The 22527-nt window shown below is 43.3% G+C and overlaps 1 protein-coding gene across 1 annotated transcript; it reads right to left on the bottom strand.

The window, feature by feature from the left end:
• Positions 1-1586: 1586 nt before the first annotated feature.
• Slc10a2 (solute carrier family 10 member 2) lies at positions 1587-15456 on the bottom strand. The gene is made up of 4 exons (XM_015483936.2): positions 15080-15456; positions 9530-9648; positions 4719-4835; positions 1587-2397 (listed from the first exon to the last, which is right to left on the bottom strand). The coding sequence occupies exons 1-4, from the start codon at positions 15454-15456 to the stop codon at positions 2270-2272; spliced, it is 741 nt and encodes a 246-aa protein (XP_015339422.1). The 3' UTR covers positions 1587-2269.
• Between the last annotated feature and the right edge of the window lie 7071 nt (positions 15457-22527).

The following is a 22527-nucleotide window of genomic DNA, read 5'->3' as shown; positions in this document are numbered from 1 at the left end:
TCTTCCCTCTAGCACATTAGAGGAAAAAAAAACACAGCTCACAAGGAACCATAGCATGTAAGAAAGCCAAGTTCTGTCTTGCTCACGTATCTTAATCAACAGGGAGGAAAAACCTGCTGCTGCAGCTGCTGGCATCCGGGCCCTTGACTTTGGGTGTGCTGAAAGTTTGATATGAATTCGCAGTGTGTCTTTAGTGCACCTGTCTCCTTTCTGTTTGATGATCAGTGTGGGAGGTACTTAACAGCTAGACTGAAAGTCTTCCGTTTGCCTCCTTGAAGGCACATTCTTTGACATTCTCTAAAAAGAAAATCTGTACTTGCTCTCTTGTATTCCTTAAAAAAAAAATCCCCAAGTTCATTCTGGTATATTTGTCTAATCATGGGAAAAAATGGAGACCTCATTTAATTGTAAATGTGAGTCTTGTATAAAAAGCTAGACATGCTCCAGTTTTGAAAGACAGAGGCCCTCATCCCTCTACTAGAAGAGCTGAGTTCCTGTAATCCTTTGTTGGACCAGCAGGATCTGAATTCAGGTCATCCAAATGCAGAGAGTCCTTTAGAACCAAATCATTTGAAAGGAATTGATGAAGCAGCAAACATACCCACGTGGAGTATGGAACTAAACGTAAGACTGAGTTCAGATGATGCAGAATATGCATCACACCGCAGAAAGAAGAAAAGGAGATTGAATTAGGTCTCATACTAGAGAACTCAGAGCTTGACCAGTTGTTACCACTCAACAGCCACAAAACCCTGCTGCCATTTCTCAAGTCCTGTCGCTTCCTCTAATTGCACCTGTCAAGGAGCTCACCTGGCTATGTCCTTTCTACTTTTGGGCCCAGGGACATGTCCTCTTCTCAACACTGTTTAATACTCATTACTTGATCCTTCCCTGAAGGTATTCTTCTTTTAGCTACTTCCTGCTACACATCAGTTGGACTCTAGTTAAACATTTTAACTGGGTTTCTGTTATTTGTGCTTTTCCATGTATCTCCCATTATCTCTCATTGTATTAATTCACCCACTAGAGTCCTGGTATTTCTCCCAGTGCTTAGACTGCACCTCCTGCTGCCTCCTGGTCACGATGCAGGTGTCATCTGGGTGCTTCCTATGAACTGAGTAGCTGTCATATGAGACAATCTGCAAATATACTACAGGGAAACCTCGAGGAAGTCCTTCTCTAGGGCTTGAAGAACTATTTGCCAAATTCAGTCCATTTGAAAGAATTTATTGTTTCCTTAAAGTATTTAGTGGTCATCAGCTGACCCCTGTGGGTGACCCAGAGGGTGTACAACACTCTGGATGAGTTAAGAACCTGATTCCAATTTAGTTATTGAATTCTATTTAGTGACAGTTTTCTCTCATTTCTGCTTTTATGTCACTGGAAAAATCTATTTTAAAAAAACCAGGAAGTCAGATATTTGCCTATATTATACTAAGAAAATATATAAATAAATAGGTTGCAAAGTTAAAAGTAAGATGATTAAAATGCTGGCAGAACACATTCATAAAAATCTTTATACAATCATAAATAGCAAATAAAACATTGATCACTTTACAACAATAACTCATTATATCTATTTTAATATACAAAAGTGCTCATCTAGGTTAGGAGATTCTGCCTTAAAATTCAGTTCAGGTGTTAGGAGGTTTTCAGTGTTACTGATGTCAGATTAGGTCTGCAGATATTTTGGTGAATAGTTCAAGACAATATATTTAAAGTCTCTCTCTCTCTCTCTCTCTCTCTCTCTCTCTCTCTCTCACTCCCTCTTTGTGCAGTACACATGCAGACTTTTTCCCTGTCATTGTTCCCTATGCAATACATTATAACAACTATTTACATAACATTTACATTGTATAAAGTGTTATAAGTGATCTAGAGATGAGTTAAAGCATATGGGAGGTTATGTGCAAATATTATATCATTTATATAAAGGACTTGAGCAACTGTAGATTTTGGTACTGAGGGTGTTTTGGAGCCAATTCTCCAAAACACCTGAGGGACAACTCTCTCTCTCTCTCTCTCTCTCTCTCTCTCTCTCTCTCTCTCTCTGTGTGTGTGTAAGTGGAACTATGTGCATATGAAACAATATTTGTCACAGTGAAGAACTGGACTACCAATCACTGTGTACCAAAACCATTATATAGATTCTACTGAAACTTGAATGCTCACTTTAACTTTTTCCTGACAACTATCCCATCAAAACAAATAAATATAGTTGTAGTTTAAGGATGTTCTTTAGTATTTTTCGTAGCTGTTCACTTAGTCTCTACTTTTCATCTGGTTGAAATCCTCCATTTATGGCATGAGAGGATGACTTAGGCTCCGTTTTGGTATCATTTTGCTCTGAAAATGCTGCGTTGTTTTTCCCATAGTATTTCTTGTATGCAACATAAACTGGAAAACAATACACAAGAGGTTAAGTAAATTTCATGGTGATTAGCTACAAACTTACTTGGGACAGTGATTATCATGTATGACTCATAAAACAGTTTATATTTTCTGCAGAATGGAGGCTGCTGAGAGCACACAGCCACTATCCCACTTCCCCAACCACCTATGACAAGAGGGACGGCCACTCTGGAGGAAGACCTATCATGAAACTTCAGGGATATCTGCTTGGGGCAATTACATGCCTTCTTCAGGATTCCAGTCCTGGGTGTGGTCCTCCACAATAATAAGAGCAAGAAGGATTCATTCATATCTATCAAATCCTAGTCCTCAATAAATACCCTGCAGGCTCTGGCATAGTGCCAGGACCCTGGTCTCATGATGCTCTAAAAAAGATTTGATCTAGAGTAATACTCCTGGTCTCTCTGTCACTTGCTCTGTCGTGGAGAAAAGCCACAGCAGAGTGGTGACCAACTTTCCTCTCTTTGGTGATGCTGCTGGTCTCTGGTAGCGACCATTTCTCAGCTTGTCTTTGAGGTCAGCTTTGTCCTGCCAGGGGAGACCGGCAGGTCATGTGTGTGCATGTGTGCATTCATCTGCACATGCATGAAGCTGTGGAGAGGGGGCCATACTCACAAGCCCATTTATCTGTAGGGTCAAGCCATATTTTCCAGGTAAGCTTTATTTGTAGTAGAAGTGTTATTTTGTTATCTAAATATCTGATCTTTTCCCTCTACCTCTCAACTGGTTCCAAAGTCAACAAGGGAACAGAAGGTATTATTTCTTGGACTCTTCAAATTCCAATACCTCAAATATAAAATGACTATAATAACATTATCTACTGCATCGGGCAATGTGAACATTCAACAAGATAAAATCAAGCACTTGGCCTTACCCATAGAGAATAGTAGTGATCAGCAAACAGGGATAGTCATTATGAGATGCAGCTGAGAGGCACAATGTCTGGTCTCAAAGATCCTAGTAAATCCAGACTAACATTGCCTTTGGATTTGTCCATGAACTTCTAGTAAATTATTAGTTTTTTTTTGTTTTTTTGTTTTTTGTTTGTGGTTCTGGGGATTGAACCCAGGGCTTTGTGCATGTGAGGCCAGCACTCTACTAACTGAGCTATATCCCCAGCCCCAACTTATGGTTTTGAAGCCAGTGCACCCTCCTATTGCATTTAATATAGCTTGTGCCCAGTTTGAAGATCCAACACTTATTATAAGCTACTTTGAGCTGGGACTTCCTCCATTTATGTCAATGGTTTTATTTAACCAAACTGCATCTTATTTCTTTCTTTCCTTCCATCCTTCTTTCCTTCCTTCCTTCCTTCCTCTTCTTGTTTCAATAAATATTTATACTGTAATATATCAAATATGTTTTTGTCATTGTACAGACTTCAGAAAGATGTCTTCCTTATTACCATGCTTAAGGGTAAAACCAGGAAGGTACCAGACCAATGCCAGTGCTCTCTTCCCTCGCTCTTTCAGTCCATATGACTTCATCTCTCTTGGACTCTTCATTCAACTAGTGCCTTTGGTTTTATTATGGACCAGCCCACGTTCCCTGCCTTGTCTAGTGGACATCACTAATTATTTGGCAAATCTCACAGTGTGCCAAACTGGGTAGAGCTTCATGCAAGGAAACAAGATTATTCTACAAAAAAAACAAGTCATTAGACCATGGACCTGCATCCCCTGAATCAGAGTTAAATCAGGGCAAGGTTTTCAGTGATCTCGAAAGTCCTATTCTAGAAGGAAGCCCCTGCTGGCAGGATGACAGCAAGACCGGAGTGCAGAGGAGGCTGGAACTAGGTTGTAGCTACACAGGAAAACCAAACGAATGTCTCCAGACATTTCCTAGCTTCATATTCACATTATTTTTGTCATGCACCTAGTATTTCCCATTAAATATCATGAAGCTTTAAAAGGTAGCTGAGATTATATATATATATATATATATTTATATATACACGTATACATATGAACACCTACAAATTGACAGGGACTGAGATGGTCATACGGTTACAGACATAAGAAAGGTATGTTCTATTTTCTATGATAGCTGTTGAGGTATGTTTATAACAAAACTCCCATGACAGAGACAACAGCAATGCACTGTGGTATAAAGTAGTGTCAAACCAAGAGGTGATATTTGAACTGGTGTCTCAAAGAATGGATAGAAATTCACCCTGTGGATGGGAACAAGAAGGACGTTCTGGGAGAGGAGACTGTATGACTAGTAACTTCAGGCCCCAGAGGAGGATAAAACGATTCAGCAGATGGACCCACCCCACCATTCTAGGTCTCCCGAGGAGCACCTACCTGTGCAGGCTGTAGCATAGATACTTACTTTAAGTATGACCTTCGCTATTGCAGGCCATTTGTGATTAACAAACATTCCAAAGGAAACAGGAACCACAAGAGCCACCAAAGAAATCCCTGCAGATGGCAGAAGAGCAGTTGGATCAACAGAACACATAGCACAGAAAGTAATCAGCCTGAAAAAGATGCCGGTCGTGTTTCTTGGACTTACAAAATGGAATGCAGAATCAACGTGCACGTGCGCGTGCACACACACAAACTTTCACCCACTCCGGTAGCTAATTTAATATCACTGGTTGACAATTAATAATATTATAATATTGGTTATATAAACCCCGGGTTGATTTTTCAGAGTTCCTTATATAGCCAATATCCTTTTGTTTAAATTTGTCAGAATTGAGTCTTTATTCTATTCAAAACTTTATATTCCAGGAAAACTATCTGGCCAAAGGTTTTTTATTAATTAATTAATTAATTTATTTTTTTTGTGTGTATGTAAATATGTTCTTGTGCTGTACATAGATGGCATTAACTTCTCTGTGTTACTTCATGGTTGTAGAAATAAGAGAAATACTTTAAAATAAGAGACATAGAAGAAAATATTCAAAATTTGCTCAAGATCTTCAGGCATTCTAGTGGCTAATGACTTCTGGAAAACCGACTTCAGTTTTCGCATCCACACCACAGTGAGAAAACAGATTGGAAGAACATGCTTTAAATTTTCCACGAGATAATGTATTTGGCGAACTCTCTGTAATTATAGTTCTTTGCAGCAACATGCTAACCCAGCCAGGTGAAAGAATTACACTTGAATCTCTCCATGTTAAATTTACTGCTTATCTTGTGACTTTTGGTTTGTTTCTCCATATTATTTAACATTCATTTGTTGAAAAGCTGCCTTTATACAACATAGTACCAACAGCTGCTAATTCCTCATGGGCTGTTTCCTTTTCAAGCAATATGAGAAAGTGGAATCAAATAATGAAATTTTAAGAGTAGATGTTGTCTAGTGTTGGGATAAATTGACCTAGGACTGGAAAACAGGTCCTAGATTCTAGCACTATAATATTAACTTAAAATGAATATAATAATGATGAAAATGCAATTTCTTCTCAGCCTTGTAGCACTCCTGAATATATAAGGGTCAACAATTACATCTGCCCAGAAAATACTCAGCAAAATTAAATGATTCGTGAAACCAAGAGCTGGGAAGAAGAATGGGTAGGAGCAAGTAAGGAGAAAGGTGGAACTAGGGATATGGGCAGGAGTACTGAGGTGAGGCCCCCAGGAGAATCCCCTTTGGGTGTCCCCACATCCTATGTTTTGGGGGGAGGAAGGGGAGGAGATTTCCTGTCTCTCTAGACCACTTCCTAAATTTTGTGAAGTTTATAGGCCTTAAATTAAAATTATCTTGGTACAGCTTGTTCGTTGGAAAGTATTTCGGGTTAGGTTTTGGTGTTACGGTTTTAACAGGCAGAATCTACTTGGCCTCTCTTTCTTAGAGTCCTGATCTCTGTGGGGCAGCCCAAGGCCAGAGAAACAGGCCAGCAGGACGACTGGCCAGGATTCGTGACAGAATGCTCTGCCTCTCCTGACCAGATGTGGCAGGCTAAGTTTTCCAGGGATTTGAAGTTGCCCCTTTTTCATACCCACAGGTGTGGCTCTGCTGAAGAGAAGGGAAGTTGCAGGTCTTTACTGCCCCAGTGGGCCCTGGGCTGGTGCTCTTCTCTCCCAGGACCAGTTCCTCCGACCCCAGTTGTTCTCTATGTCTATGTAGGTGAAGGAGCATCTGCCTGCAGCTGTACCATTGAAACCACCCGTGGGCTCTCCAGTGGCATTTACTCAGTAGGTTTAGGAGGCAAGAAAAGAAAGTGAGAATAAAACAGAGGTGAACAGATTCATGGGGAGGCACTGGGAGCCAGATGGACTTGGCACTGAACCTTTCACTATTCACAAACAGGAAACTACCTAAGTCACCTGGGCCATCTGTGCGTGGGTTTCCCCTGCGTGGAGTGGGTAGTGTCTGCTCGCAGTGCTGGGAGAATTAGCTGATGACATGGAGATGGTTCTGAGACTCAGAGACCTGGGGACTACAGCTTGTCTGGGGTTTTCTTAATGTCCAGCTGTGCAGAGGCTCCTCCCTTCCAGATGCCATCACCCGAGGGGGTCCAGCAGGTTTTCCTGAATCTGGAGTCTGCAGGAGCACCTTTGTCCCAGACAAAATGCCCACTCACAGGGCAGGGTAGGGGGCAGGCCACGGGGCTCTTTCCAGCTCTCAGCAATCTTGGGCAAATTAAACAATTGCCCTGAGACTCAACAGCCTCATTTATAAAGTGATGATAACATCTCTTGAGAGACTATCAGCTCATTTTTTTTTTCTTCATTAAAAAACTAGAAAAACCAACAGCAAAAAGAGTAGGTTGGAGAATAGGCCTGAGCAAACCCTGTGAATAAACAGAGCTGATATCTTCGTATTTCAAACTCTTCTTTGTTCTTCTTTTCTCTTTTTCTTCTTTAACTTCTTTCATGATGACCTTTTCCACCACTGAGGTGCTGGTGTATTTCTTATTTTCTCCTCCTTTCAAAGTCTATTCCCATTAAAGGGGGGTATAAACCATTTACATGGTAGTTAGAATTACTCAATATTCCCATAGGTATTTTCCAGAAAAAAAAAAACCTGAATATCAAGAGGAGAATATTTACAGTTTAAATTCTTTCCTTAAGCAAGGAATAACATGTAATCAAAATTCCTCAGTCAGCAAGCAGGTTCTTTGAGATGCAGATAATGCTTGCCTTTCAAACTGCTTTCTTTAACTCTAGGAATAGTCTGTCCACTGAGGAGCAGCCCTGGGTTAAGCAGCAAGAGCCGAGGGGGCTGGACAGGAGGACACTCTAAAGCCTGGTTTGGGGAGATTATGTCTGATATGATGGAGTTTCCCACGGGTCAGCAGGAGGACCCTGTACAGAGAAAACCCATACTGAATAGGCTGTGTCAAAGAGGACTGCTTTTCTAAATCCAATACTTATGGTCAAAGTTGGGGAGAGAAAAGAGACTGCAGGAAAATATTACAGTATAGATCCTCCCAATTGGTGCTCACAAGTTTGTTCCAACTCTGTTGTATATACCTTGAATCACACTTGATCACAGAAACAGCATGTCTTAGCTGGAAGGGAGTTTTAGTTCAGTTCCCATCCCAACAGGAGTCTCTCTTACAGTCACCCCAGTGAGTCACTGTTTCCTGCTCCCCTTTATGGGAGACCCACGGCTTTGGAGACAGCTCATCAGAAAGACCAGTGTTTCCCAGGGTGGCTGAAGAGAAGGCTTTTGAGCGTGCAGTGTGCCTGGAGGCTGGTACTTGCTCTTTTCCGTCACATCTCTACTACATAGTTTTAGGGAAGGCCTGCTTTCAACAAGCCAGAAGCTCTCTTGTCCTGCCCTCGACCTTGTCCCTGTGTTATGCCAACCCCTTCACCTCCCACCATCCTCTGTTCTCCCCTAAATAGAGGAGAATCTCCTTCGAGAGAGAGGAACATCTAAAAGTTGAAAGGAGATGGTCATAACTAGAATGTTTGACTTCCAGGCAGGAAACGCAGGTTGTGCCCTTACATTCACTGTGTATGGAGATGTGGTGCACAGCTGAGAGCTGCTCACGGTAGGCTTCCTCTCAGAGTGTCCCACTCCTGAGTACTTGCTAGGTGCTCCATTTTTAAATCATCATGCTGGTGGGACTGCAAACTGGTGCAACCACGATGGAAAGCCGTTTGGAGATTCCTCAAAAAATTTGGAATGGAACCACCATGTGACCCAGCTATCCCACTCCCTGTTTTATATCCAAAGGACTTAAAATCAGCATATTAAAGTGATGTAGCCACATCAATGCTGGTAGCAGCTCAACACCCAATAGCTAAACTATGGAAGCAACCTAGGTGCCCTTCGACAGATGAATGGATAAAGAAAATGTGAAGTATATTTACATATATAATGGAATATTAGTCAGCTTTAAAGAAAAATGAAATTATGGCATTTGCCGGTAAATGGATGGAGCTGGAGAATATCATGCTAAGGGAAATAAGCCAATCTCATAAATCCAAAGGCATCCCTGGTATGTGGATGCTAATTCACAATAAGGGGGTGGGGAGGATAGGGAAGACTAGAGTTACTTTAGATTAGGTAGAGGGCAGTGAAGGGAGGGGAAGTGGTATGGGGGTAGGAGGGATAGTAGAATGAAACAGATGTTATTACCTTATGTACATACATGACTGATGGGATTCTACAACATGTACAATCAGAAAAATAAGAAAAATATTCTTCATTTATGTGTGATATTTCAAAGTGCATAAATGTATTCTACTATCACGTATAACTAATTAGAACAAATAAGCATTTTTTTAAATTAAAAAAAAAAGAAATCATCATGTGGATGTTTTTTGATCTGGTGTGATCTCCCACGACTATGAACTACTCACTCTCCAGCTTAAGGAAAAGACGGAGGCTTCCACGGGCCAGCAGCTGAAGCCTCCAGTAGACTGCTGGATGGGGTAAGGGGGCCCCCTGTGCTGGCTTCTTCTTTGGTTATTTGAATTGACAAAAACTCAGATTCTCACATTGGCTCCAGCCTTAGAATTTGCACCCTGCCAATTCTCACCCAAATGTTGGGGTGACTTTATAAGGAAAGTTTAACTGGGCCCAAACTACTATTACTCCAAGAGGAAAATACTGGATGAGCTGGAGCCTGTCTGAGATCCTAGTCAGGAATAAACTGGCGTTTTGAGGTTGATATCGGACCTAATCTTGCAGAGGAGTGACTTACCTATGTTGTCATAGGGAATGATGATGGTCCCAGCGTCGACCCACATTTTGGTATAGATAAAGAGGCACAGAGGCATCATTCCCAGGGCGAGCAGTGTGGAACACGTGGTCATGCTGACGCTGTAAGAAAATGAACATGTTCACAGGTCCACTGGGTTTTCTAGGGGCAGGCGGTTTCATTTTTGATTCATGACACGAAAGTTCTGCAAGAAACTGTCTCAGCCGGTGACATCATCCGGTACAATTGGCACAGCACACATGTGCCCAGGTTTCTGCAGAGCCTGGCCTTGGGCACCACCACTCATATCTGGTGTCTCTCCACTCCACCTTCCACTCTCCTTCCCTCCCTATTTATGCTCAAGAAGCACAGGAGTTATTCAAAGATGGCCTAAACTAATTATTGAATAAAGTACAAGGAGCCTGGGTGTGTCACTTTTGAAACTCCAATGAGACAACAGCAAATGCATTCATACTAGTCTGGACTACAGGACCATAGGGGGCTTTTTGCATCTCTGTGCTGGTATGAGCTGGGCCCTCCTGGACCTTGGAGGAGAACACCTGAGTGAAGGGGAGAAGGCCTCATTGCCTCTTGATCAAACACTCAAATTATTGCCCAAATGGCCATGCTGGGGAAGAGAAAACTGACAGTTAAAACAACTACAACAAAAAAATGTGCCTGCAGGCGAAATAGGCCTGGATTCTGAGGACCACGTCATTGCCAATTTACCAAATGTGTGTTCAGAAGAATTGGGGCCTGGAGTTATTCCTTTTTAAGCAAGTCTATTTTTGTAAGGGGGACCGGCTGACTAATTGGATTTTGGCTTTTGACATGCATGGAGGAATCGATATCAAATGGTACTATTTTCAGCACTGTGACAGTGGATGGAAGAGAAATTTTTGGGTAGTGGTTCTTCCTGGTTCCCTTCAAAAGTGCCCAGTGCACATTGTCTGCCCCAGGGCAGAACCACTTACTGTCGGGGCTTTTAGGGGGGTGCTCGATGTCTGGGTGGGAAGAAAGTGGAGCTGTGATACACCCCTTTGAGACTGAAAGCCACACGGTGGTTTTTTTCCTTCCCCATTTCCTGGTCACCTGTATTTTCTCTGTCCCAGCTTCCTCATTCTGAGGATGCATGTTTCCTGGCCCAGACGCGCACCAAGGAGAACAGAATTCTCCCTCTGGCCAGCATAGCATAGCCACATATGTGTGTTTCCTGGCTTTTGTTTCTATAAACTGTAATGTTTTTGTAGAAAGGGGGAAGACCGATTAGCTGTCTTCCCATTTTTGACCAAACAGTGATTCAATCCATTTTCCCTTTCTGTATTGTATTCTCTTATTTTTGGTGTGGGTGGGAGACTGAATCCAGTTAGTTAGGACCCAACAGCCTCTAGGCCCTGGTAGCAGTGCCATTCACGGAGTGACTTTGGACAGTTGACTTGACTTCTCTTTGCCAGATTCCTTATCTCAAATGCAGATTGTGAGCACTATTACCAACGGTGTCCAGTTCTTAGGACAATGCAAGGCACTCATTGAGAGCCAGTTAGGGTTATCATTTTTAAGTTCATATATTTTGTGTTCCACTACACATAGAATCAGGAAGCTGAGAGCAATTCCTCTGAAAGATATTCCTGGACAGCTGGGGCATTTAGTCCAGGCTTGGCAAGTACTTGACCGCTGAGCCACATCCCAGCCCATGAGAGCAATTTTTTAAATTATTTCTTTTCTTTATTTTTATTGGTACACTGTAATAATACATAATAGTGGGATTTGTTGTTATATATTCATACATGCACACAATATAACAATATAATTTGATCAGCATCATTCAAGAGCTATTTCTTAAAGACTGTGAGGGGGAACAAGATAGGAATTGGAGAAGAAATGGTTTGAATTTAGTGAGCAGTTTTCACAATATGATGTTACAGAGGCATAAGAGAATAGATGGCTGGAAGTTGATCTCTCTAACTAATAAGAAGAACAAAGTCAAGCCCCTCAAAATGACAATGAAACAATTCACAGAGAATTTTAATGCACAAGGTTGGGGAATAAATTAGCGAAAGAAAATTCTTTTTTCATGAGCAATTTGAAGTTCTATAAAGACCATGAGTGTCAAAAATAGAAATACTATCATGAATTTATATTGGAATGAGAGACGATGTTAATGTATAGGAAAATAAAACATCTTTTGACTTTAATTCCTGGCCTTAGTACTATTAACTGAACTTTTATGTGTGTGGGCAAAAAAGAAGTCAAAATGTGAGAATTCAGGGAATAATGAGGAACTCAGCAAAATCACTGGCAAGGAATGCAAAAGAGTCTCGTCATATTAGAATCAGAACACCAAGTGGGAGGACCAGGAGAAGAGAACATAGGTGTTGGTAGGAGCTGGAGACACTCCAGAAGATCTCTGCCAAATGCAGGAAAGAAGAGTGCCGACCTCAATGCATTTTGAGTACTTAGCACTGTTCATGGAACATAATAGTGTCTAATACATATTATCTAGTGAAATAAAAACAATGCCACGTGAGAAAAGCAAAGCTTGGTTGCTTTGAGGGAACATAAAGGAAAGAATCAAACGGTGTAGGGTGAGTTCTCCCAGAGTGGAGAGGACATGGGTCTCTCTGCAGCTGGAGCAGAGGGTCTCCTTTGAATTGTGGTAGGCCAGAGGGTGGGGGAACTTGAGTTGGAAGAGGAAAAGCAGAACAGCATTTGGCCAAAGACAAAAGTCGTGATAGGCAAAGCTATGAAATAAGAGATCTAGAAAATAAGGAGTGTAGCGAGTAGGTGTCTCTGAAGGGCCTGGGGGAGACTGAGGAGAGGATGCAGAAGTCAAAGAAAGGAAAGTCAGGACAAGTCCTGGCCTGGTGTGGCTAAGGCCATTGTGAAAGTTGGAGAGACGGGTGTTTACCTATATCTTATGGTAGAGCAAACACTAAGGAGGTAGCACATCTTTGTGTCCCTCATCTGTGGGTTTTGGCCACCAGCAGATCACTTGCAAGGTCACCTTCATTGCTCCCTGACACATTTTGAGCACATGATGCTGCAGTGTAGCTATAACTTAGGCAAAAATTATCTGTGCACCAAACATTCACAAATGACAGCTTTCCAGGCCAGGCATAATCAGACAAGAGGCTGAAATGTCCCTTGCTGTGCTTCAGTGAGCACAGATAACTGTCTATGTATGTGTGTGTGTGTCTGTCTGTCTGTGTGGCTACCTATCTATCAGTCATCTTTTTAGTCGCTACAGATGGTAAAATGCAATGGTTCCCATCTCAGAAGAGATGATAGGAGGGGGAAACATCCTGGTTTTATATCCTAGGAACCACATCTGGGTGGAATTGTTTTTTTAGCACTGTGTGGTGTTCGCTCATTGGCGAAGGTACCTGTAGTGTGACAGTCACGTCTTGGCTGTCATCACTAGAGTGCAGGTGGAAATGGGAGGGAAAGTTCTAAGAGCACCAAACTGGAGATATAAATGTGGGAAGGACTGTTTAAGTACATTATCACGAGGCTTAATGGTTATCTAATGCTCACTCCAGAGGAATAAAACGTTTGGAAGGCTCTTCCCCAACAGTTGAAGTTTTACTTTCTGAATTTGCTTTAAAGAAATATTTGATTTTTCCCTAATGTATGCAATTCATGATGCCGTCTTCTACCTAGTAGCAGAGTTACCATCTTCTCAGTGATGAGGGTCCTCTGTGCTACACCCTATTTATTACTAGCTGTTCTAAAATGTTGAGGTGGCTGCTGGACGGGTGGACTCATCCTGGACAGATGAAGGTGTTATGGGCACTTTGTAACACAAGGGGAATCCATGAAGTGCACAGTTTATGTAATTAAAATTGAAATGTTCAGTGCCATTTACTCCATTCTAGGGCCCATATCAAGCTGAAGAAGGAATCCTATCCATGGATCCATTTGGAGGTCTTCTACAAGATTTCATATTAATTGATTAATCTTTTTTTGAAAAAAAGTAATATACCGGGATTGTGAAATGAAGTAGACAGGATTACTCAATCACCTCCTGTTCATGAGAATTAACATTTCTTTTAAAAGCAGACCAGTGGCATTGGGAGGTTTTAGATTTGGTTTACATTTAGCTTTCAGAAAAGAGCAGGTTTTAACAGCCCAAACCTCCTGCATGACTTATTTTCCTGTTTTAGGATATCTTTGCATGTGTGGCGTTGCACCGAGGTGCAAGCTGTCTTGTTGAGAGGCAAGACCCTATTGCTTAAAAGTTACAACTATGTCAGAGATACTGAGTGGAGGTCAAAGCCCCTGCTCACTCCCTTCAGTGGAGTAGGCGCTAGTTTTTAGAATTCTCATCTCTGTGTGTCTAGGTCAAACCTGATCTAAGTCTAAAAAGACCCATTGCTTCATTTTGTTTCCAGATGAACAAAGCCTGAGCAGCACTTGCCAACCTGTGCTCTTCCACAGGGCTTCCCTTAAAATAAAATAATTAAATTAAAAAAAAAATCTACGGCAAGGTAGATACTGCATTTCCTTATATGAAAGAGTCACGTAGGGTATGTAGATTGTAAGCCTTTTCTGAAGCTTCGGAGCTGAGATGTGATAGCAAGTTCCCAATTGCTCAGTGGGCACTCCATCCATTCAGTGTTCCATTTCCTCACTGGGAGCTTCTCTCCTCTGCGTGTAGTAGTTGGGGATTATCAGAGCTGACTGCCTGTGGTATAGTATTTAATAAGCACACGCTGCATTAACACCTGGATGGTTTTCAGAAATGCATATCTTTCACAGGAAATGAGGAATGTGAGGTATGGAAAAAGACATTTATCTATTCAACTTCCCACATTAAAATTCTTGGTCTAGTCCCATTAATGCTTCTTCTTATTTCTATTAGGCTTTCCCCCCCTTGGTGCTAGTTCAGACTGGCACATGATGAATTGGACAAACATTATGATTTAGATTACTCTGTGGGAAGCAGAGAAACCATTTTCTGTTTATTGTATAGTAAGCTAAGCATAATTTTTAAAAAGACTTTGGTAGGGTTATTTTTGATTATTTATGTGTGTGTGTGTGTGTGTGTGTGTATTCAGTGACAGTAGAAGTAAAGCAAATTTATAGATTCTTCTTTAGGTTTAATACCAAGAATCTGCCCAAAGAGCTGGTGGCTTGGTGGAGCTGACCATCATCTTACCCTAGATCCTAAAATTAAAGAACAGTTTGATTTCATATCTGTACTCAGAGTTCCTTGCCACCACAAAGAAAGTGGCTTTGTCTTTTTCTGATACCAACAGGACAAACTTTCTCAGCTATGGCTTATGGCTTGGGAAAGAGCTTTCTTTTGAGAAACTTTGAATCTTTTTCCAGAGATAATCAGCCATTATGCAACTCCCTGTTAACTGAATTTGATTTAAAAGCACAATCAGATGGAAGTCCCAAATTCTAACAGCCAAGCAGCTGCAGCAGAAGAAATTTACCTGCTCATGTTGAATTCCTTAGTGTGACCTTATAATGGCATTCAGAAGGCCATAGACTTTGAAAAAAGTTAGCCCAGTAAGATTGGAGAAGTTGGAATTGGAGATGTCTTACCTTAGGTCCATGTCACCGTCCACCCAGTAGGCGAGGATATTGGAGGCAGTTCCTCCAGGGCAGCAGCCCATGATGAGCACCACCACGGCCTGCACAGGCAGGATGCCAAAGGCCAACGACAGGAGGAATCCCGTGAGGGGCATAATTCCAAACTGACAGAGGAAGCCAATAAAGATGCCCCATGGCCGCTTCAAGTGGCCCAAGAATTTCCTGACTTCCACATTGCATCCCATGGAGAACATCACCATGGCCAAGAGCACCGTCAGCACGGTGCTCACGATCACACTGAGGATGGCATTGAAGTTGCTCTCAGGCACCACACAGGATGAACCTTCACAAACTGATGCGTTGGCTAAGCAGACCGTCCAATTATTCATCTTTGGGTTTGATGCTCCAATTGTCAGACCACAGAAGCACGGTCCCCTGGTCCTGTCTCTACTGTCAGCCAAGATGAAGCAATGCTCACTTCACATCAAACTTTTAAACCCTTTCTAAACATGTGGCCCTAAGAGTTTCTTTCAAAAGCCACCTTAGAGAAGCAATAAAAAACAATAAATGCTAGTATGTCAGTTTCGAGAGGTGGCATTACAACATAGCACAAATAATGAATCATAAAAGTCGAGCAAAATTACTGGCCCAGACAGAATGTTATAATTAATCATTTATTGGCATGATAATGAACTGTGCCACATAGAAATGACTGTGTTAATGTTTAATGTGTGGAAGGTTTGTTGAATAATTTCAGTTAAGTGACAATTAAAATCTCTGAATATTATAGAACATTGTAGGTGTAGGGGTTGAGGAGCAGGAAAGCATATTGTTCCCTCAGCTCCCTTTAACATAGGGTGGACTGGCTCAGAAAAGTCAAGCACCCTATGCCAAGTTATCTTATAAATTAATTTCTAGATTGAACCCAAACTAGATTCCCAATTTCCTGCTTCCTCCTATTGGACTGTAATTTGTATAAAGTATATGCAAGTTGGAGAAACTTCTAGGGCCTTGGTGCGAACCTATGGGAGAATCACTTTTGGGAAGACAGGGTGTTTTCTGGTGGGAAGGAGTCTGACTGGCAGAGCCACCCTCAATTACCTACACATGTAATTATGCATGTGTTGCCATAGTAACAAAGTGCTTTATAGACAGAGACAATACAATTATTTAGAGGGATGAACCTCAGAGGATTAGGTCAAAGTGACAGTATCTCTTTGTGCTTAAGAGTCAGGAATTGAAAGTAGATTTTTTTTTTTTTTTGTCAGGGAGGGATTCCCAGGGAGATTGATTGTCATAAATGTCAAATAGTCACCCTCATTACGGACAGAACACTGTACTTAGGTATATTAGGGAGATAAAGAGAAAAGGTAGAGGAGAGATTGTCCTGTTCTCTGATGTTTATAACCTAATTATTGAGTCAGGAAACAGCATAGGCACAAAATTGAATATTGCAATCATGATTCACAATTGGGAGGTCAAATTCTAATTTATCGTTCAATTCAATCATCTTCAGTCAAGTACAGTCAGCACCCCCATTTTCCAGATGAGGAACTGAGGGCTGAGGATATGAAATGCTTCATGCCAGGTTACCAGCTGCTAATTGGAACTACTGGAACTCAGCTTCCTGGCTCTGGGCAGGAAAGGGTTGGTTTGCTTGGTGGAGATTCGGAGCCAGGTCTAGGATGGGGTGTCTCAGTAGGCACAGGGGTCCCAGGGGCCTGTTAAGATGTAGCTTCTTGTTCTAGAAATCTGCAGGGGGTGGGTATGGGGCTTGTTTTCCAACAAGCTCATGGTTGATGGGGATCTGGGGACGGCATTGTGAGTGTCCAGGCCTTCAGAGCAGCAGGACAGCAGTGGGACCTGTGCACAACAGGTCAACTCAGTGTGGGAAGAATCGGCCTTTCCACCATGAGCTGTGGTCACTGCAGGGGCCACCATGAAGAGGGGTAAGCAGAGCCAAGTGTCCTAGCAGCTGGGAGCCTGTGGATGACGTGCCTTTAATTTGAGATGGAACTACTTGGAAAACCTGAGCCACTTCTTTGGAGGGTGGCAGCGATTTACACTCCCCGTTGACACAGCTCCTGTCACACTGGCACTGGTGGGCTGCCATTAGCTCTGCCAAGCCCCACCCCACCCACTTCCAGAATAAGGATCAGTTGGCTGCCCGCCAATTCCTGGGAGCGCCTCCTGTCTCTCCCAACAGCTAAATGATTAGCTAGGTAATTCCCAAAGAGGCCTCTCCTCCCACTTCTGGGTGTGGGATGACTTGGCCCTGCCCTGGTGGCCTCTCTAAGCATCTCCTGGGACTGACCTATGGTTCCTGTCCTTGCAGGTGCTGGCCCTCCAAGGACAAGGTGAGCTGAGTGCTCCTCCTGCTGTTGCACCTTGGCGCCTGTTCGTGATAGCTCTCTTCTCCTCTGGGCTGGGTGAAGGAGACTGTGTGCGGTGTTCATGTTTCCTCTCTTCCTGCCTTGATTTCTGTTAACTTCAAACCCTGCTGAAAGTCAGAAAGTAGCCTGGGACCTAAAAGCAAGTAGCCTCTCTACTTCACTATGTCTTATCTGCAAGGAGAAATTTAAGGAAGCATTTAGATTTTGAAATTGCTCTGAAGTTGGAAAGGCCACAGTGCAAGACTGATACAGAGAGTCAAGTCAGACACCCGTCTCTTGAGGTCTGGGATTGACCATGGTGGGACTCCTGGTTTGGGCCCTGTGGGTTACTGGGTCGGCCAACTGCAGTCCATACTTAGCCTTTTTGTCCACATTGCTGGAAGCAGAGGAGAGAAAGTGGAGAGAGCAGAAAGCAGGCTCGGAAGGAAGCTCTCCTCAAATTTCAGATGACTTGCTAAGGAGATTTTAGGCTCCCGAGGGCAGAATGCTTTGCATATAGACAACTTGCAAATGAGCAGTCTGTTTGACTAGACAGAGTGCTACAGTTTGGTTAAAAAAAAAAGTGCCAATGCATTTCTAATTTTCACATTGTTTTTACATAAATTTGCACATTAGACTCGAGAGGCCTTCTATTCAAGTATTGGAGTGATCCACAATTAATTACTACCCTTAACGTCAGCTACATTCAAATCCAGGCATGGAAAATATCTAAATATATAAAGATTGTTCTCCGTGTCTGTAACCTAGGAAGGAGGGGTAGATGCGCACCTGGGGGCAGCTGGCGGCCTGGCTGGGTTTTCTATGGCCTTTCTCACTTGGCTGCTCTGTCTCCCTGCTCTTCTGGACTCACATTCAAGTGTTCTAGAGAAACCAGCAGCAGATTCCTGCCTGGGCCTTCGGGGTGGAGACGCAGAGGGTGGCCGTTTAAAGTGGCTTCCACTACAGTAGGAGAAGCTGGGGTTACGGAGCTTGCCAGCGTGTTTGCCCTGCAGTTCACATGACAAAGGACGAGCTTTTCATTTCCAGGTGCATTTTATCAGGGATGGCTCTATTCAGATCAACATTCGTGTGACTGAAATGATCTCCCTCTCTCTTTTCTCCAGTTCCTCCTGACAGATCAATTTTTAAATGGAACTCAAAAGTTCCACATTTAGAGTTATTTGGAGGCTCCACTAACCCTCTTTGAAATAAACAGAAAAAATACTCTGGGGAGAATGGGTTATGAACCACTGACTAGGAGTTAAAGGAAAAGGCAGCATAAGTCTAGGGAGAGGAAGGGCAGAGAGAAGGACCAGAATTTATCTGAGGAACACCCCTCTGGGTTTGGGTTCACAATTCAATTTCAATTGCTGGGTTCTCTCTGCCCTTCAGAGAACTGGGTCCTTGGTCATCTTCTTTTGAATCTGCTGTGAAACTATTACTACCTTAATGTATGAATGTGAAGCTTTGTTGAAGATACAGAGGCTGCTACAACCACTTTGCAACATAATTAAATCTAAATATCCACATGCCCCATGACCCAGTCATTCCAGTCTTAGGTAAAGAAAGACATCTATAAATGAAGTTTTCTGAAGACACGAGCTAGAATGTTCTCGGTAGCTCCATTTATAACAGCTCCGAAATGGAAACTATTCAAGTACCCACCTAGGTAGACTGGCTAAATACACTGTGGTATAGTCACACCCTGGACCCCCATGTATCAATTAGGTGAATGATCTATTACCACAAATCTAATGCTGAGTGAGAGAAGTTAGTCACAAAGAGCATACACCAGTACGTCAAGCTCGTCTATGGTGTTTGAAGTCAGGACAGTCATTTTCTTGTATGGAACAGTAGAGACTGAACGGAGTCACAGTGAGCCATGCTTCAATGAAGAGTCAAAACAAGACAAAACCGTCCATAAGAACCTACCAGGGAAGGTGACCTGTCCTGGTCTAGAGAAGGCAAGAGGTGGCTCTGGACTTGAGCCGTCCTGAGAGAACAAGGCAGGGTATGGAAGAGGATGGTGTCTGCAAGGGGTAAAGAATCATTACAATCGTTAAACTCCATGAGAAACCTTCCAGGGAAAGCAGCCTTTGTGTGCTTTCTGGTTCATCTGTAACAGGTAATCTTAAAAGAGAAAACTAGGTCACGTGCTTTGCTAATGCTATCTTAACGGTCTTGGGTTATGTTTGGAAGCTGATGGATACTACTTTCTGGAAAGAGGTGACCGAGCTGGTGGTAGAGTGCATGATTGCTCTTAGTTTATTGCTTCTTGCTTCCCTGCGATGGGTTCCTCCTGCCACACCCGTTGAGTTGGACTCTGCAGAGCTTTCAGGCTGAAGGCGCAGAGCTGGTTGTTAAGTGTGGATGTCAAACCAGGGAAATTGCATGATGACATGGAGGTGGGAATTCCACCCTCAAGCAGAAGGTCTCAGAGCCATTGTGTGAATCACTTTTCCCCCACTGTTTCCCATTCCCACGGGAATGGCAAATTCTGGCTCAAAGCGTCTCCCTTATCTGTTTCTGGAATGAGAAGACAGGGGAGCAGACACAGAGCTGCCCAGAGCCCATAGGAGTTTGTGTCACAAGCCATTTGGGGGCTTTTGTTATTAATATGTTCTAGGAAAAGCTGACTGTTGCTTATCTATTGTGATTTTCAGGCTGATCATCTAAGTATTTCCTGTGAATTTATAAAAATCACTTCTGTAATGGATGATTGTGTCCCCATAAGTTTCATTTATTGAAACTCTTACTTCTAGGACCTCAGACTGTAACTGTACTTGGAGTTGGGGACATTAAAGAGGCACTGAAGTCAAAAGGAAGCCCTTAGGGTGGTGCCCCTATATGAAGGGGGAACCTGGACCTGCCGAGAGCCACCAGGGAGACCTGCACACTCACAGGAAGGCCATGTGAGGGCAGCGGAAGGTATCGTGTGAAGCCAAGGAGGTGGCTTCTGAAGAAACCAACTGGATGGCGTTTTGGTGTGGGATCATTCTGTCACAGGGTTGGGAGCAAACGCTACTTCACTCAAATCACAGTGTCTTGCTTTCCCATGGCCAGTGAGCTGAGAGACTGTGCAGAACACATATTCTTGTTTAGTGTGGGCCCCGTGGCTCTGGGCCACTTCCCTGACAAACTCCGTATGGGCTGGCAGCACAGGAGAAGAGACTTTCATGTCTGTATCACAGAACATCTTCTTCCCATTGACTGAAGGATGGCCACGTGAGTTAGTTCAAAACCATCTCCACGGTTGGCCCCGAGTCCTTCCATTTAGCAGGAACTTCCCCAGAAATGCAACTCTCCTTCCTCAAGTTTTCTATCTGGGCTGCATCTCCGCCAGATGGCGCTGGTGTCACGGCCAATTTTCCTTCTTGATGAAGGCTCCTCCAGAGCTTCGGCCACCTCCTCCACCAAGCCCTCCACCCCTGCATCCCTGCTTCCCGTCCCAGGCCACCAGCATGTGTCATCTCAGCCTTCAGCCTCCCTCCACCAAGGACTCTTCTCCACGAAGCAATCTTCACAAACAAAAATAAACAAAACAACTGGTTACAGTTTGGATCTTGAATGTTCTCCAAAGTCCGTGTGTTAAAGACTTGGTCCCCATTTGGCCCCAGTGGGAGGTGATGGGCGCTTTAATGGGAGGGCTCAGGAGACCTTCAGTGGGAGGCACACCCTCAGAGAGGATGCTGGAACCTGACCCCCTCCTCCTCTCTCTTTGGCCTCCCACCATGAGATGAGCGGTTCTGCCCCACTATGTTCTGCCATGCTCTGCTGTTCACACTGGCCCCAAAGCAACAGGGTCAACTGATCATGGACCCAAACCTCTAAAACTGTGGGCCCAAATAAATCTTTTCTCTCTGTCACTTGATGATCTCAGTTACTTGTTATAGTAATGGAAGGCTGACTAAACACATCTAAAACTAAAGTCATTGGATTATGCCAATCTCTACTCCAGTGCCCCAATGTGGTCCCGTCACACAGAACAAAATCCCAACCACTGCATTGTCAAAGGGCCTGAAGAGCCCATCCCGGTCCATCGGATCTTCCTGTTCTTGCGGCAGCCATTTTTGTTGTTCTTACTCTTCCTGAGTAGAATGAGCTCATTTCTCCCTCAGGATTTTGTTCTCGCTGCTGCTTTGCCCAGAATACTTTCCCATTTGATCTTAGGGGCATCAATTCCCTTAATTCATTTCAGTCTTCTTCAAATATAATTCCTAGAGTAAGCCTTTCCTGATGACCCTGTTTAAACAAGTTCCCCTGCTCCTGTGTCAGATCCCCGTACTCTGTTGACTCCTTACTACCGGGGGGTTCATCATCATTCTTTGGTGACTTATTTATCATCAGTTTCCATCAGTGTTAGTTAACAAAGCATCACAAATTGTGTGGCTTCAACAATAGGAACTTATGGTCTACCAGTTTTGGAGTCCAGAAATCCAAGACTAAAGTTAGCCGGTGGGTTCCTTCTGAGGTGGCCCGAGGAGCTCCCTAATCCAGGTCCTCCTCTCAGCTTCTGGGGTTAACTGGCAATCTTTGGCATTCCTTGGTTGTAGAAGCATCCTCTGATCTGTGCTTCCATTTCCACATGACTTTCTCTCTGTCCAATGTCCCCCTTTTAGAAGGACACAGTTGTACTGCGTTAGGGCCCACCGTAAAGACCTCATCCCACATGCCGATCAGATGAACGGTTACATTCTCTTCCTGAGTGCACTTGGCTAGACCATTGCCCAGCTCCATGCCAGGCATGGAAACCCTGTGGTGGAAGTTCTGCCTGATGCACACTACAGTTTTCCTCCATCCCGACTGTGTAAGCCACCCCTCTCTCCTTCCTGTCTCCCCCGTCAGAGTTGCTGTGTGGTTGAGATTCACTTTTGCTAAGTGACTAGAGGCTTCCTCTCAGCTCTTCTTTCTTACCCCTCTTTGGCCTCAGGCCTATTGCCAGCCCCAACCTCCCAGGTTCTTGAATAGTTTCTCATTGATTCCTCTCAAAAATGCCTGGACTTCATTCTCTGTCGAGGCCTTCAAGGAGTGACCTCAGGAGAGAGTTATGTCCACCACATCCTGACACCTGGGAGGTGACCTCATGGA

This window comes from Marmota marmota, unplaced genomic scaffold, assembly GCF_001458135.2.
Source record: "Marmota marmota marmota unplaced genomic scaffold, marMar, whole genome shotgun sequence".
Taxonomy (NCBI): domain Eukaryota; kingdom Metazoa; phylum Chordata; class Mammalia; order Rodentia; family Sciuridae; genus Marmota; species Marmota marmota.
The sequence above is the reverse complement of the archived record's forward strand: the minus strand, read 5'-3'. Positions and strand labels throughout refer to the sequence as shown.